The 13674-nt window shown below is 40.6% G+C and overlaps 1 protein-coding gene across 3 annotated transcripts in view; it reads left to right on the top strand.

The window, feature by feature from the left end:
- The window catches only part of CTDSPL (CTD small phosphatase like), an 80357-nt gene that overhangs the window by 47857 nt on the left and 18826 nt on the right, over positions 1-13674 (top strand). The window contains exons 2-4 of one of the 3 annotated variants that reach the window (XM_009942982.2): positions 1633-1787; positions 9061-9093; positions 12521-12574. In XM_009942982.2, the coding sequence (XP_009941284.1) occupies positions 1633-1787; positions 9061-9093; positions 12521-12574 (242 nt within the window). The remainder of the gene's footprint in view (positions 1-1632; positions 1788-9060; positions 9094-12520; positions 12575-13674) is intronic. The other 2 variants (XM_009942983.2, XM_009942984.2) reach the window with 2 other exon arrangements.

Genomic DNA, 13674 nt, shown 5'->3' with positions numbered 1-13674 from the left:
CTTAGGGGTGGGGGGAGCGTTTTGTTCCTTCTAATGCAGAATGTGAGTAAACTCTGTAGTCTGTGGATGGCCATTCATCTGCTTGGTGCTACAACCTCCATAGCATCCTTTTTTCTCAGTGTAGTCCACCTTTTAAAGTTTGCTACTTTAAGACGTGCTGCTGCATAGCTGTGGAAAAAAAGAATAAAAAAATAACTTGTTCGGGCTTGTTTGCATGTATTTGGAATTAAATCGTTTGTTGACTCTGAAAAGGAAGCCGTTAATCTCTATCCTCTAAGATATTCCTCTGCTTAATGGAGAGGGGGATCGGTCCTGGCTGAGGTAAGGCAGGGCAGCGGCGGGGATTGCCCGTGCGGGGCTCGGTTCGCACGGCCACGGCTGCGGGAAAGCGACTCTCTGCAACACGCGCCTGGCGTGGGTGACTCTCGTTGTGTTCCAGTGGCGTGGTAACAAGTTGAGTGTCGGTAGCGTTCAGTAACCTGCGTTGCAGTGGCATGCAGAAACATCAAAGGAAAAGGGCTGCGCGAAGGGCACGGGGTGAGACGGGTGCAGCTGCCTGTCCCGGCCCTGGGAGAGTGCGAAATCTGTTGGGTGCTGCGCTCCGACGTAGGAAACAAAGACTTCCAGCCAATAATAGATCATTAAAATACTCGGTGATCAAATGGAGTATTACTTAAAATATTCTTAAACTTTTGTACAAATTGTTATTTTACTTTAGTCTATTTCATACTATTTTATTTTATATTATTTTATACTATTTTATTTTATTTTAATGTGTGTTCAAGATCTAATTGTCAGAAGGTTGAATTGTACTGACAAGACTGGATGTCTTATGTGCATTTCTTCTCTGCAAACTGTTGCTTTTATCTAGATTTTAGTCTTCAAAAATGCTACAGTTGCTTTCATTGAGCTGTATGTAATTTCTTACCTGGGTATTTTTTTGAGTTGTTTTGTTTTTTCTTGGTGTTTTTTGTTTTTTAATCCTTTTAGACTAATAAGCAAGTTAAACAGAAGTCCTGACCTTCCTTTTTGTTTAATAACACCCTCTCCAGACTTGCTCTGCAGCCACTGTTGCAGCTCACAGTGCTGCCTCTGTGTTGTGTCTTTTGTCCTCAGCAACGCTGTCAAACAGTGACAGAGGAAACTCAAACATCTCAGATTTTTTTTCTGACCCTTGCAGGAGTTGAAATGTTCCACACATGATCGTGTATTTGGCTAGAAAATATGCCCGGGCATCAGTAGGCATTTATGGCGTCTCTTCTGTCTCAGATCAGTCCTCTTCGCTTCCTCAGTCCAGAGATGTATTTGAGCAGCGAGCTATTTCATGTAACTTACAGTATCTACTCTGGCTATTTCTAGGAAAACTCTGTCTAGTGTCTTAGTACGGAAAGAACTTTGATTGTGCAAAGATTCAGGTTGATTAGTAATGGGCTAACGTCACCGTGCGAGTTTGAAAAAATGAGCTGAAATGGAAGGAAGGGGGTCTCAATACGATGGAAAATCTGTTTGAGGTTATCTCAGGACTCAAGAAGGACTTCTGATGTAATAACCATGCATCTTAAATTCAGTGGTTGTCTAGGTCTGTGCTACATGAACTTATTTTTCTGTCTTTTTTTTTTTTTCTTCTCCTAGTGTCCCAATGTAATATCAGCTTGAAGAAGCAGAGGAGTCGAAGTATCTTTAGCACCTTATTCTGCTGCTTTCGTGACTACAATGTCGAACCACCATCTACCAATAGCACCAGTGCTCTTCCTCCTTTGGTGGAGGAGAATGGAGGACTTCAGAAGGTCAGGCTTTTCTCTTATTTTGCTGTCATATATGTCTTTTGTAACCAAGGTTTAACTCTGTGCTTCTTAAGTTTGTCTTAACATGTTCCCCACAAGGGAAACCTATTACAAGTTGTCGAAAAAAATACTATTTTGATGGTGAATTGCAAATATTATCTGTTCAGATGCAATTTAAAATGAAGTTGTCCATGAAGGGTATAGGCACTATACAGTTTTTATAAGTAAACAACATTTAAAACCTGAGTAAGACTGAAAAAATGTGGACTTCTCATAATACTTCAGATACTGAGTTGTTTCTAGCTTTGGTTCTCTTTCCCAGCTACAGGAAGATTAAAATGTGTCCACTGGAGCGTAGCAGAACCTCTTTGAAAGGGTTTTCGGCGACATAAAAACAGTTCAAAAAGGGGGAGAGCCATAATTGGTTCGGCTTTTTTTTTCTGACCAGTTCACCTATATTTAATGCACACTGAGTCCAGAGGTATCTGCTTTTGGCCATTCTTCCAGGTTATTAAGTTTTGTTTACCTAATAAGTCAAATTAATCATACAAACTTTTAGCACTTCAAAGCATCGTATATAGGAGCAGCATGATACTTTCATTGAGTTCTAGTAATTATATTGCTTTGCCATATTCATAAAATCACAGCACAAGTAATTTTATGTGTTCTTTTACATCTGATACCACTGAAAGGATCTGCATTATGTTATTGAAGAATTCCAGTTCAGTATAGCAAGCACAGGGATGCCATCTTGCCCATACCGTGTTGCTTTTCAGCACTCTCAGAACTCCACTAGTGCTATACTCTTAATTGAAACACCATTCCCCTGCCATTTTTCCAGGACTTTAAAGGACTGTGAGTATAGGTGTATCCGTGATGGAGAATAATAGCTGAAAGTAAGACTTCTCTATCTTTTCACCTTTCTGCTCTTCACACTAATTTTTCAGATTTGATGGAGCTGATTTCTTACCTTGTCCACTCCATTTTATTTTGGTTTTCATTTAGCTCATTATGTTTAAACTCTGAAAAGCTCAGGAGAAAGAGCAGAGGAACTGTTTGATGGGAGAGGGGAAAGGAAAGCAAATCAAAGTGGTGGAGACTGAGAATACGTGTGGAGGTAAAGGCTGAACTGCAGCAGTTCATGCTGAAACTGCTCACGCAGAGGTAACGCGTGCTGAAGATTCCTCTGCCAAGAGGAGGGATTCTATGTGTATTTTTAGAATTCTTTTACTAGCCAAGGTACATTTTGACTGAAATGAGGGAAGCCTAGCCTGGATCTGCTGAAGGGAAAGCTGAGTATTGTGTAGCATGTATGCGCACGTCCACCTGAAAAGCAAAAGGAATGGGAAACCAGTAAAGCTTCCCTTTTCACTGTGCTGGGGAATGCAAAGGAGGCAGAGGTGAGGCTACCAGCAAAATTACAAATGAGAGAAAATGAGAGTTTAGTAGAAAGAGAAATGTTAAAGAAAAATGTGGGTTTTTTCTATAGAAGAAGTGAGTTAAAATGGTCTGAAAACAGAAATTTTCAGATTGCCTTTTGTGAAATACTTAATTACTTCCTATATACATCTTATGCCTTGAGCGACGGATTGCATATATCTTCACACCAGTTTCCATCCTCGCTCGATGCTGCCTGAATCAGAGTTTGGAAGTTGTGCAATACTTGCACACAAGCCTGAGACACAGATTGCAGAATTCGTGAAATTACCGAATTACAGCCTCATAGAGTAAAAAAGTTCAAGGAACCATGTTAAAAAGAATTATTCAAGAGTGGATTTTCTTCAAACAGAATGAAATGCACTCAGATGTGGACTGAGCTTTGTAGAAGAAATCAAGTATGGCTAAGCTTTTAGGTAGTTCTTAAGTGTGTGCAAACAAGCCTGTGACATTTCTATTTTAAATGCAGTATTGAAGACTAATAAGCTTTGTATGTGTTTTTATATGCTATTTTTATTTTGAGTGCTAACATGTTGGTGCAAGTAAGAAATTCTTTTAAAGAAAGAAAAACAGCATTGAAGACTTGGATATATTTGAATATCATTACGCGGCCAGGCTAGTGCTTTTCACCAGGAGAGCTGCGTTGTAGAATTGTGTGGGCTGGTTGGGTTTGACCGAGTTTCACTGAGCGTCTCGTCTAGATTCAGACACGATAAGCTGGGGGAAAGTACATGCAACAATGTGCCTCAGTTGCTAAATTGGTGGAATTAAATGTCCAGGAATGACAAAATCACCTGTGTTAGGAAAGAAGAGAAAGCCAGATCACACACTGCTTAGATGCCTCTGCTGTTTCATTGAAGCTCTTGTTGCATTAATCTGCCTGCCAGATTAAGAATAGTTTAAATTCTGTTGAGCTGCTGTTCAAATGGTCACTTAACTTATATCTGCCGTCACCCTTGTGTGTTGTACTAATTATTTATCACATCACAGGTGACCTTTGACCATAGCCCAGTCAGTTCGTGTGCTGTGACCCTTTCCTTCAAAAATGGAAAAAGGAAATTGCCCAATAATGTTAAATAGTTACTATTAGAAACTAATATAAAATAGCTTGGATGTACTTTCCTTCCGTCTTTGCTGTTCAGTAGAGTTGTTAAATGAAAACTGGTGGTAAAGACTTCAGAGGAAGGAAAGAAATGGAGAGAGCTTCTGCTGGTGTCACAGGGATGCAGTGTGTGTTCTGTGGTGCTTCTGGCGTATTCTCAAAGTTGATGTGACAGGCTAACTTCCTTCTAATTAGGAGTCTTGATTCTTTCAGTGCTAACCTGTTGTAGAGGAGGGAAAGCAGGGAAGAGTATTTTATGAAGTGATTGAAAACACAGTTCTGAAATTTTGTTCAGAGTAACTGCTTTGTGCATTTTAATTTTTTTACGGTTATTATTTTGCTGTATTGGAAAAAATTAAATCAGTGCTTTCAGTGAAATCAGTGCTTTACGTACTGTTTTACCAAATGATGTGACTGGAGTATGCTTGGCAAGTCAAGTGTCACGTCGCGTCTTCATAGGGTTGGAAGAAACACCAAACTGAGCGTGGTTTTGAATAAACAGGGTTTTTCAGCACTGACTTCTATTCCGTTAGGGTAAAAAGCCCAAAAACTTCTTTAAAGTATTGAGTTCACTTTTAAACCTTCTACTGACAGAGCAGCTGCGTGTCCAAGTGTGACTCTAATACTGGTAATTAATTAATATCCATTCTGTCTCTAAAGTTTCAATACAACATTTTTCAGTAATAACTTGTATTTACTGAAACTATTGTATATTTGTTTTTCTTAGAATGTGACTTTTAGTCCAGCTTTTTAGTGCAGCACAAAGATGTATTTGAAGCCGTAATATCTGTTACAGTGGGTATATCAGCCTGTCTGCAGCTTGGATGCCGAGCCAGATGTGTCATTGGGAGCACACAATGTTCAGCCTCATGAAATCCTTGCTAATTTTTTCCTGCCTCCTCAGCAGCAGGCAGCTCACCAAGACCTTCCAGCCAGGTTTTTTTTTTTTTTAGGGGCCAGACTGTTGGGAGAGGGAAGTGTGTTTTGTTTTCTTCTGCATAAATTCCAATCTCAGTTTCTGTCCTTCAGTTAGCAACTTGACTCTGGGCGTGTTTTCTGGACATGCTTCTGGGTGTTAGTTGGTGGGGGTTTTTTCCCCCGGGTGAGTTTGTTACCTGAGTTTTGAAGTGTTTACAGATACAAATTTCATCTGCAGGCTTCAAGGAGGGGTCTAGATAGAGACAGGTGAGAAAAGCTAGATGCAAACTGGCTCTCTCTTTGCTTCACCTTCAGTCGTGGTGGGTGAGGGAGCTCTGACAAGTCTGTCGGCGCTTTGCCATTTCCCTTGCAGCCCACTTCAACTGGAGTCATCTCTGCCTGTGCTTCACGGTTAGATACAAGTCGGGCAGATGGCTCATGTTCAACAAGATCGAGCATGAATGAGGAAAGGCTTTTTTATGCTTGTTGGATTAGAGGAGAAGGTCTTGATCCATAGTCAGCAGGGAAGAGGACAGAATTAGAAGAAGGTTTATTCTGGGGGCAGCAGCTGCCCCGGCTGCTTTCCCTGCAACAGGAATGAAGCCAGAAGGGTCAAGTCCTTGGATTTCCACCTCGCCCATCCTAACCACGACAAAAGTTAAGTCTCCTTCGCCCCACTGCTTTTTTCTGCACGGCGCTGTCGTCTCCAAGGTGATACTGGAAAGGTCTTTCGATGACCTGTTGTCATGTCTCCACCACTCTCGTCTGCTTCGGGGATCCCTATTTGTAATACACTTGAAAGTGCAGGAGAAGGAATCTTCTCTATCCCATGAGAATATGGTTCACCAGAGGGAGAAAACCAGCTTGTAGGGACCACTTTCTTGAGGCCTAAAGTGATACTTCCTTCATGCAAGAGTCCTAGAGGAGCCACATGAGCATGGACTCTTTGATGGGGAGACTCCTAACAGCATGCTTTCCGAACAGATGTGGAAACTGGTCTGGCTGCCTGGTGTGGAGGAATGTGAGTGATAGTACTCTTCCTCCAGCTTAACCTTTGCTGATGAGAGCAAGAAGATCCCTAGTGTTTGGTTCTGTTGGTCACCATCAGCATGCAGTATGGCAGGTCTATATAGAAAACAAAATTCCTCTCTGCATAGCTGTGTTTGGTTCCTCTGTCTCTGCCTACTCATTCTGACCTTCTTTGCCTCTCCAAAAAGTCTTCTATATTAAGAGATGAAGCTCCATAGTCTGAGTCAGTGAAAGAGTCAAATCGTTACTATATTACTGTTTTTAAAGAACCTATCACGATCTTGTATGAGCTTGGTGTTAAAGAAACAAATATGATTAATCTGTTCTTTTGATCAACTTCTCCAGAGGGTTTGTTCTTCAGAATGAAACAGCTCATCTTTGAACACAGACTGTTTTCAAAGAAGCAAAATAGTGTGGTCTGTCACTTGGTGCTTATTGATCCTATATGCAGCTATAGGCAGACAGCATTACCAAACGGACACGGTACTGAAAATGTTGTGTGTCTCGAACTAAAATTATGTAGCTGAGGGAAAAGGTGAGATTTATTGTTTCATCTGTATATATCATGCCATGAAAAAAAGCTTATTTCAGTAGCTGGACAAATCAATTCCTGGGTTATCTTAGTGATACAACGGGGAGATTTTGGCATTTTGGGAACAGCTTTGTCCTGTTACCAGCACGAGGAGCTCGTGGAAAGACTTCAGCAAACACAAGTCATCTGTCATCTATTTCAAACGATAGCGCTATGACCTACTTCCCTTCCTGTTCCAAGGCATCAGGAAATGAGGCAGGACACTTTTGAAAAGTTTCCCATAGCAGGCTTGTTTATAAAAAGCATTTGCCCGTTCATGAACGCTTAACGCTTTACCAACAGACTCTTGGCATTTATCTCTCTGCTTGGTTTTCCAGCTGTCATCATTACCATTTTGGTTTTTGCATAGGTACTTTTAGGGTTCCTCTTAGGAAATTTGCTTGTTTTCCTTGGTTTTTTTTGATGTAAGACATTCTGCAAAAAAAACAAAGCAAACCGTAATGCAAGTCTTTTAGCAACTTAGGTTCTGGATTCCCATGAAAGTCAGGCTTAACAGTAATACTGTGGGGTGCAGCTCTTGCTTTAAGAGATTGCCAAAAGAGAAAGCAAGGTACGCCGTAGTGACTGCCTCTTGAAGTCTGTGGGAAAACCTGATGTGATACTCAACTATATTTGTGTCCAGGATTAAGATAATCTCGTACCATAACTGTGGATATGCCTCTGCCTCTCATACGCTGTTTTCGTCTGTTGACAGAAGAGGAGCTCCAGTTGTATTTCATTCTCTACCAGTGAAAGCAAAAAAAAATGCCCTTCAGAGCAAAACAAAACACGGGTTCAGAATCTGTGCTCTGCCTGCATAACCGTATCCTTGATAACAGTTTGGTCACCGGCCAGCTGAGCCAACTGGCACCTACTCAAATTCACTCCTTGCTGAAACGGCCATGAACTTCAGGTGGTGTTCCACTAACAGGACATTAACATGCTGAATTATATTTTTTTTCTTTTCTTTTTGCCATTATCTTGAGGGAAATTTGGATTCTTACCAGTTTGTGTGTGGGGGTTTGATTTTTTTTTTTTTTTTTTTTTTTTTTTTAGCAATCAGGTGGTACTTACTAAAGCAAACTTCTTGATAGTTGGTGGTAGTTGCTGCTCTCGCTGCTTTGTCAGCCTCTCTGAATTGTAGTCAAACTTTAGTGGAAATTTCTGGTATTGTAGCAATTAAAAAAAAAAAGGAAGCTGACCTTTCTAGCACAGATGTTGCTTAGGTAGATTATTTTATTCTTTAATTACTTGGACAACACAAGGCTCTGACTACCAGTAGATTGACTATCTATTGAAAGAGCTGTTTTCAGCATCAGAACATCCTCTTCAAGCAGAAGCAGTCTTGTGCTCACTTGTTTTGGAGTCTAACCTAGTGTTGACATATCACTGACAAACAAAAGTAATTCAGTATTATTTTTAAAGTCCTCTTTTATGTACTGTGCCCACCAGAAAACACATACTTGGTTTTGACAGATTAAAAAGGTTAGAAAATACAGTTTCTGCTTCCCAAAATGCCTTACTTGTTAAGTTGGCGACCCTGTGACCAACCTTCCCCATTTGGAAGCTGTAAATGGGAGTGTCTTTGTCTCCATGTGTCGCGTCCCAGGATGAGCAGAAAAGGTGAAGTTGGCCAAAGACTGCCTTGGCTTCTCCCAGGTACAACACAAAAGTGAGACCATGGGAAGAGCACTGATACCTGGGTGAAGATACGTGGTATTGCTTGGATTGGTTTTGTTATCACCATGTCTTCCTGAGGCGGTTTGCTGTTGCCAAAGTGAAAATGCTGGTTTTTCTGAGGCAGTTGTCTCAAGTGAAGTTAACTTTAAGGAGTGGGCTTCTGCCCTGCTGCCAAAGTCTGGCTGAACCTTCTGTTGCTGCAATGAAAATAGATGAATATACCCATTAGTAGATCTTAATGCTGAAAAAAGTTACAGTAAATACAGGTACTTTCTTATTGTCATCTCTTATTAATCATAGCATGGGTTTTACCAGTCCAGTCTCCTAAAATCATAAATGCCGATATACTAACAGATCATTTCAGCGACTAAAATGCAAGATCCTGTTTTCTTTTTTTTTTTTAGCCTGGTTTCTTGAATACTTTGAACTTTTGGTTTAAAACGTTTTGAGTGCTGCATTTACTGCTTCAGACCTTTGTTCTACCCTTTAAAAGCCATTACCCTTACAGTGATTTTTTTTTTTTTTTTCTTTTTCCCCAGGGTGACCAGATGCAGGTCATGCCTATACCAAGTGTATGTATTTTTTATCCCTTTTTCTTTTAATAATTTTCATAACTTTTGCTTTGATTCATCTTATGTTGCAGTCTAACAGGTCTGGTTTGTGTTGCATGTTAACAAAAGGATTTTATGTTCTGTCTGCAATGTTGTATGCTCAGAGATGAATTGAACTGCATGTGTTCTACAGGGACAAAAAGAAGAGTTTGGGTTTTATATGGTTTTCATCTTGCATCTCTGTTAAACTCGTTTCTGAATTTTTATCATTTTGAAAATGTGTGAAGTAGTCTGAAAGTTGAAGTTACTTATTTTAGTAGAGACAAAAGGTGACTCATCGTCACTATGTGGGACACAGTTACAAAATCCTTTTCCTCTAATTTTTCCCTATATTCTGGTTCAAAAAGAAGAATTAGAAACTGCGTAATTTGTTTGAAACAAGCTTCTTGAGGAAAGAGTACACTGACCATAGCTGCGTTACTGCGCTCAGTCGAGATGATGCTCTCAGTATCAGCTGCGGGTTTATGGGCCTTAATGTTTCTGCTTATCTTCGCTGGATTAAACTTGGAATGCCATTTGGCATCTGAATTATTTTTCAAAACTAAACAAAAGGAAGAAGGGAAAAAAAATAGTTCTTCAAACTGAAGCTTTTAATTTAATTAGGTTTAACCTTTTTTGGTCAAAAAGCTGCTCTTTTTTTGTGGACGAAGACTTTTTAAGTCTGGAAATACACTTGGAGGTTTTTTTAAGCTCCTTTACTGTTTATAGTACTTTATTACTGCAGAGTTTTCCAGGAAAGAGCAGTGCTGATGTGTGGCGTTGCTGACACAGCCCTCTTTCTTGAGACATTTGGTAGCCCCTGAAGGCCTGAGCCTTTTTTTTCCTCTTTCCCTTCCTTCTCGTGTAGCCCAGGGTTCCAAGACCTCCTATAAGAACCCTGTCCGTGCTGCGGTGCAGTAGTGTTAGGTGATGGCTGTAACTGTGCAGATCACTTCCCTCCTTCACCACTGTTTCTTCGATTTAAGAACTGTTAGAAAGTATTCTTTATTGCTTACCTGTTACTTGTAATATGAGCCTGCTTCTAATGTGGCTCATGCATGTTTGCGTGCATGTGTGTATTATGTATGTATACACACATGTGCATGCATGTAATTCGTATATATGCAAGTCTGGGAACAGAAAACTTTAGATGTATGAAAATACTGATTTCTGAATTGCTTTTCTTTTGACATACCTGCCAGATTCTGTTTGGTGACTGTAGTTGCTCTACTAGTGGTTATTTAAACATAAAACGTGTTCTGGCTGTGCTCTGACCTGGAATAAAATTTTGCCAAAGAGTGAGCGTAGGTCTTAATGAAATAAGAATTCAAACAGAACAAGATTTTGAAATGACAACTGGGTACAGCTTTGTCAGATGCACACATGGAGAGAGATACTTCGCTTGAACACTGTCTTTCTGATGTTAAAGCAGTGCTCTGTTAGATTTCGGTAGTGGTAGGGAAATGAATGACTCAAGACAGGGTTTTTCTTTTTTTGTAGCTCAGCTATAATTTTGCTGACCTATATTCCCAGCACTTTAATAAGGCAGTAAAATTAACTTTGCAGTCATGACGTAGAGTTCCCAGTGAGCGGGTGGCTTTAAACACACTTGTTCCTCTTCCCTGGTGCCACCTGATGCCTTCTTCCAGCCGGACCTGCGAGTGTTGTCAAGCATCCATCGTGACATTCCCTGTCGAGTATCAGAGTGCTCTGGGCTGTCAGACAGAAGCCAGTGAGCGTTATGGGCTAAATAAAGACAGAAGTGAGCTGCGTATGGAGAAGGTGGTAGGAACGAAGATGCAAAGCCAACGTTATATTTGAAAAACGCTTACAGTTAAAGCGATGCTTTTTACCTGTCTTAAAAGGACTGTTTGTCCCAAGGAATGAAACCCGGAGGTTCACCCTGCGACAGCTTTTCACCAGGTCTTTGAGGCTCATTAAGGCAGAAGTTCTTGATGGTCTGCTGCAGGGTGTCGTGGGTGAGGAATAGGCTGTTTGTACTGCGTGTATGGTACATACCAGGAGAGGAATCTTCTGAAGAGACGCTGAGTGAGCTTGCTCACAACCAAGTTGGACATTTACTTTTTATAGGGCCCATTGTGAATGTAATCACTTCAAGGGCTTAGAGAATTCCTTAGTAACTCTGAAAAGAGCACTGCTTGCTCCCTACACATTAAACTTTGCATTGAAGCCTCCAGTCAAAACACGAGGTTTTCTGGAGCTTTGTCATGCCTGTGTAAAATCTGGCAGTCTGCTGAGGTCACCTGTTTGAAAACTTCCATTGCTTCATGTACACGTGTGCAATATCGGTGAAATGTATCTTCTGCTGGGTCAGATTTTTCCTGTATTAATTGCGCTTAATTTAAAAATTGAATTAATGTGAACTTTCACTTGGTTATTGATAGAAAGAGCTGCTAAGCAAGAATCGTTCCACCTTCAAGTTAGACTCTTCAGAAAACGGAAACAGTGCCACTTCAGGTTTTTTTTATAGACAGGCTTTATCCTTTTTGTATCTCGTATTCTGAGACTGTTTCCAGATAAGGCGTAGATTAAACAGCAGTGTAATTGATTTTTTCCTAATACTGCAAAATGATTTATTTTTAGGGCCAAAATAAACACACGCAAAACTTGAAAAAACTATACCAGGTGACAGCTGAGCAGAATGGTAATCTGAGGAGTTTTGTGATAGACCTGACTTAAGAATCCTGTGCTTCTCTGGATTTTCGTTAGCTTTGTTTGGAAGGGAATAAGACAGAGAAATCAAAGTAGACCCGTGGCAACCTCAGTGCCTGTTTCCATTCTTTTGCCTGAGAAGGCAGGTGGAGATACAAAGCCATACTCATGCACCTGCTTGAATGAGTTGGGGTGTTCAGTTTCAAATCCCGGTATTAAGGTGTGATACCACAAGCAGTCCTCAGAATCCCAGCAGAAGTTAAATCTTAGCACTGGGGTGTTGTTCTTTCACTTGTACTCGCTCCATTTAGACAATTTCTTGTTACAGTTTTTTTCCAGAAGAAATTTTGTGAACTGCCTGTTTCAGAACAGGAGCTCGTGTCTTTTGGCAGCTGTGTTTTAAGTGGGAATAATTTATCTTCTATTAGAGTGTGTCTGTGCATAAGCGCTGGGAGAAGCTGTTAGCTATGCAGAGGGCAACCAGAAGTGTGAACTGAAGGGAACACGAACAGCAGATTAATGTGCTGCACTTAGGCTAGGCAACATTTCCAGTATGCAAAGGGCTTATTAATTCTGATACTTGTCTCTGTGGGAAATATGGGCCTACAGGGAAGAAAGGTTGTGAATGTTTTATGCAGTAAATTTCTGAAAGGTTTGTGTTGACCAGCTGTTTATGCTTCAATCAAAGGTCCTGTTTTCTTGCCACCAGCCCCTTTTTTTTTTTTTTTTTTCTTAGGGAATATACTATTTCCACGGGACTGAAGCAGTGCAGCAGTCGTTTCACTACAAGGTCTGTTAAGCTGATCAGCCGTGAGACCTGGCTGGAATGCATAAATCCCAAACAGTGACTAGTTTGAAAGCTTTAACTTGTATACAATTTATGTCTTGTTTGAATTGAAGACCAAGCTAGGACTCGCAGTATGGAGATACCACGTGTTATTTTTCTGCTGAGTTCTGTGGAAGTCTGCAGTCTTTCGCAGAGTATTACGTAGTAAATATGAGTTGCTGTTAGCCACAATTAAATACTCTTAATCATCTTAGATATCTTTAAAGTCACTATGTTTAAAAAAAGAAATTATCAAAGATCCATAAGTATTCACTATTAATTATGCTGGAAATCTGATAATTGCAGCTCTTCTTGGATATGTCTCCATTAGTGAGGAAATTAAAATACAATATTGAGTAATGCTTGTTTCTGCCTAAAAGCTTTGCTACTCCTGGCATGTGGAAATTGCTTTAGATCAGAAAACTTGAACAGCGAAACAAATGGACTGATATCCTATGTACAAATCCCTTAAGTTCCTAATGCCTCAAAAATGTCATCCTTGCTCCAAAGTCCTACACCAGATGTTTAGCAGTCTCGCAGCTTGTAGTGCCTTCACCTTCAGAATAGTTCCCTTGTCCCTGTTAGATTATCAGGTGGCAGATCTGTTTTCAAAGTTGGGGGTGACAGAGATACAGGTTTTGGAATGGAAAATTTATTTTTTCTGACTTTCAAATGTGCAGACCATTGACAAGTTATCTTTGAAAACAGGATCAGATTGATTTCAAGAAGCCAGAACCCGTAGGAAGGTTGGTGTGCCCAACCGTGGGAGACTCTCTCCAGGAAAAACCATGAGGTGTAGTCTTGTTAGGTAAAGTTAGGTCAGTAATTACATGTTATCCCCTAAGGCAGTACTGAAAAGGGAGAGAAACTCTAGCAGTAACCAGCATCTCAGCGTAGATGCCACAGGCCAGCTTTTGAGAAGGCAGAGCTGCAGGTGGGTGAGGAGGACAGGAACAGGCTGTCTCTCAGCGTGCAGGCAAGGAGCTCCGGTTCTCAGAGTTGAAGGTTATCATGTTTTGTCGTCCTTGGTGTATGTCTGCCCTTTTCCTGATGACAGACATACT

The sequence above is a fragment of the Opisthocomus hoazin genome, chromosome 4, assembly GCF_030867145.1.
Source record: "Opisthocomus hoazin isolate bOpiHoa1 chromosome 4, bOpiHoa1.hap1, whole genome shotgun sequence".
Lineage (NCBI taxonomy): Eukaryota > Metazoa > Chordata > Aves > Opisthocomiformes > Opisthocomidae > Opisthocomus > Opisthocomus hoazin.
This window is presented reverse-complemented; position numbering and strand designations above follow the sequence as displayed.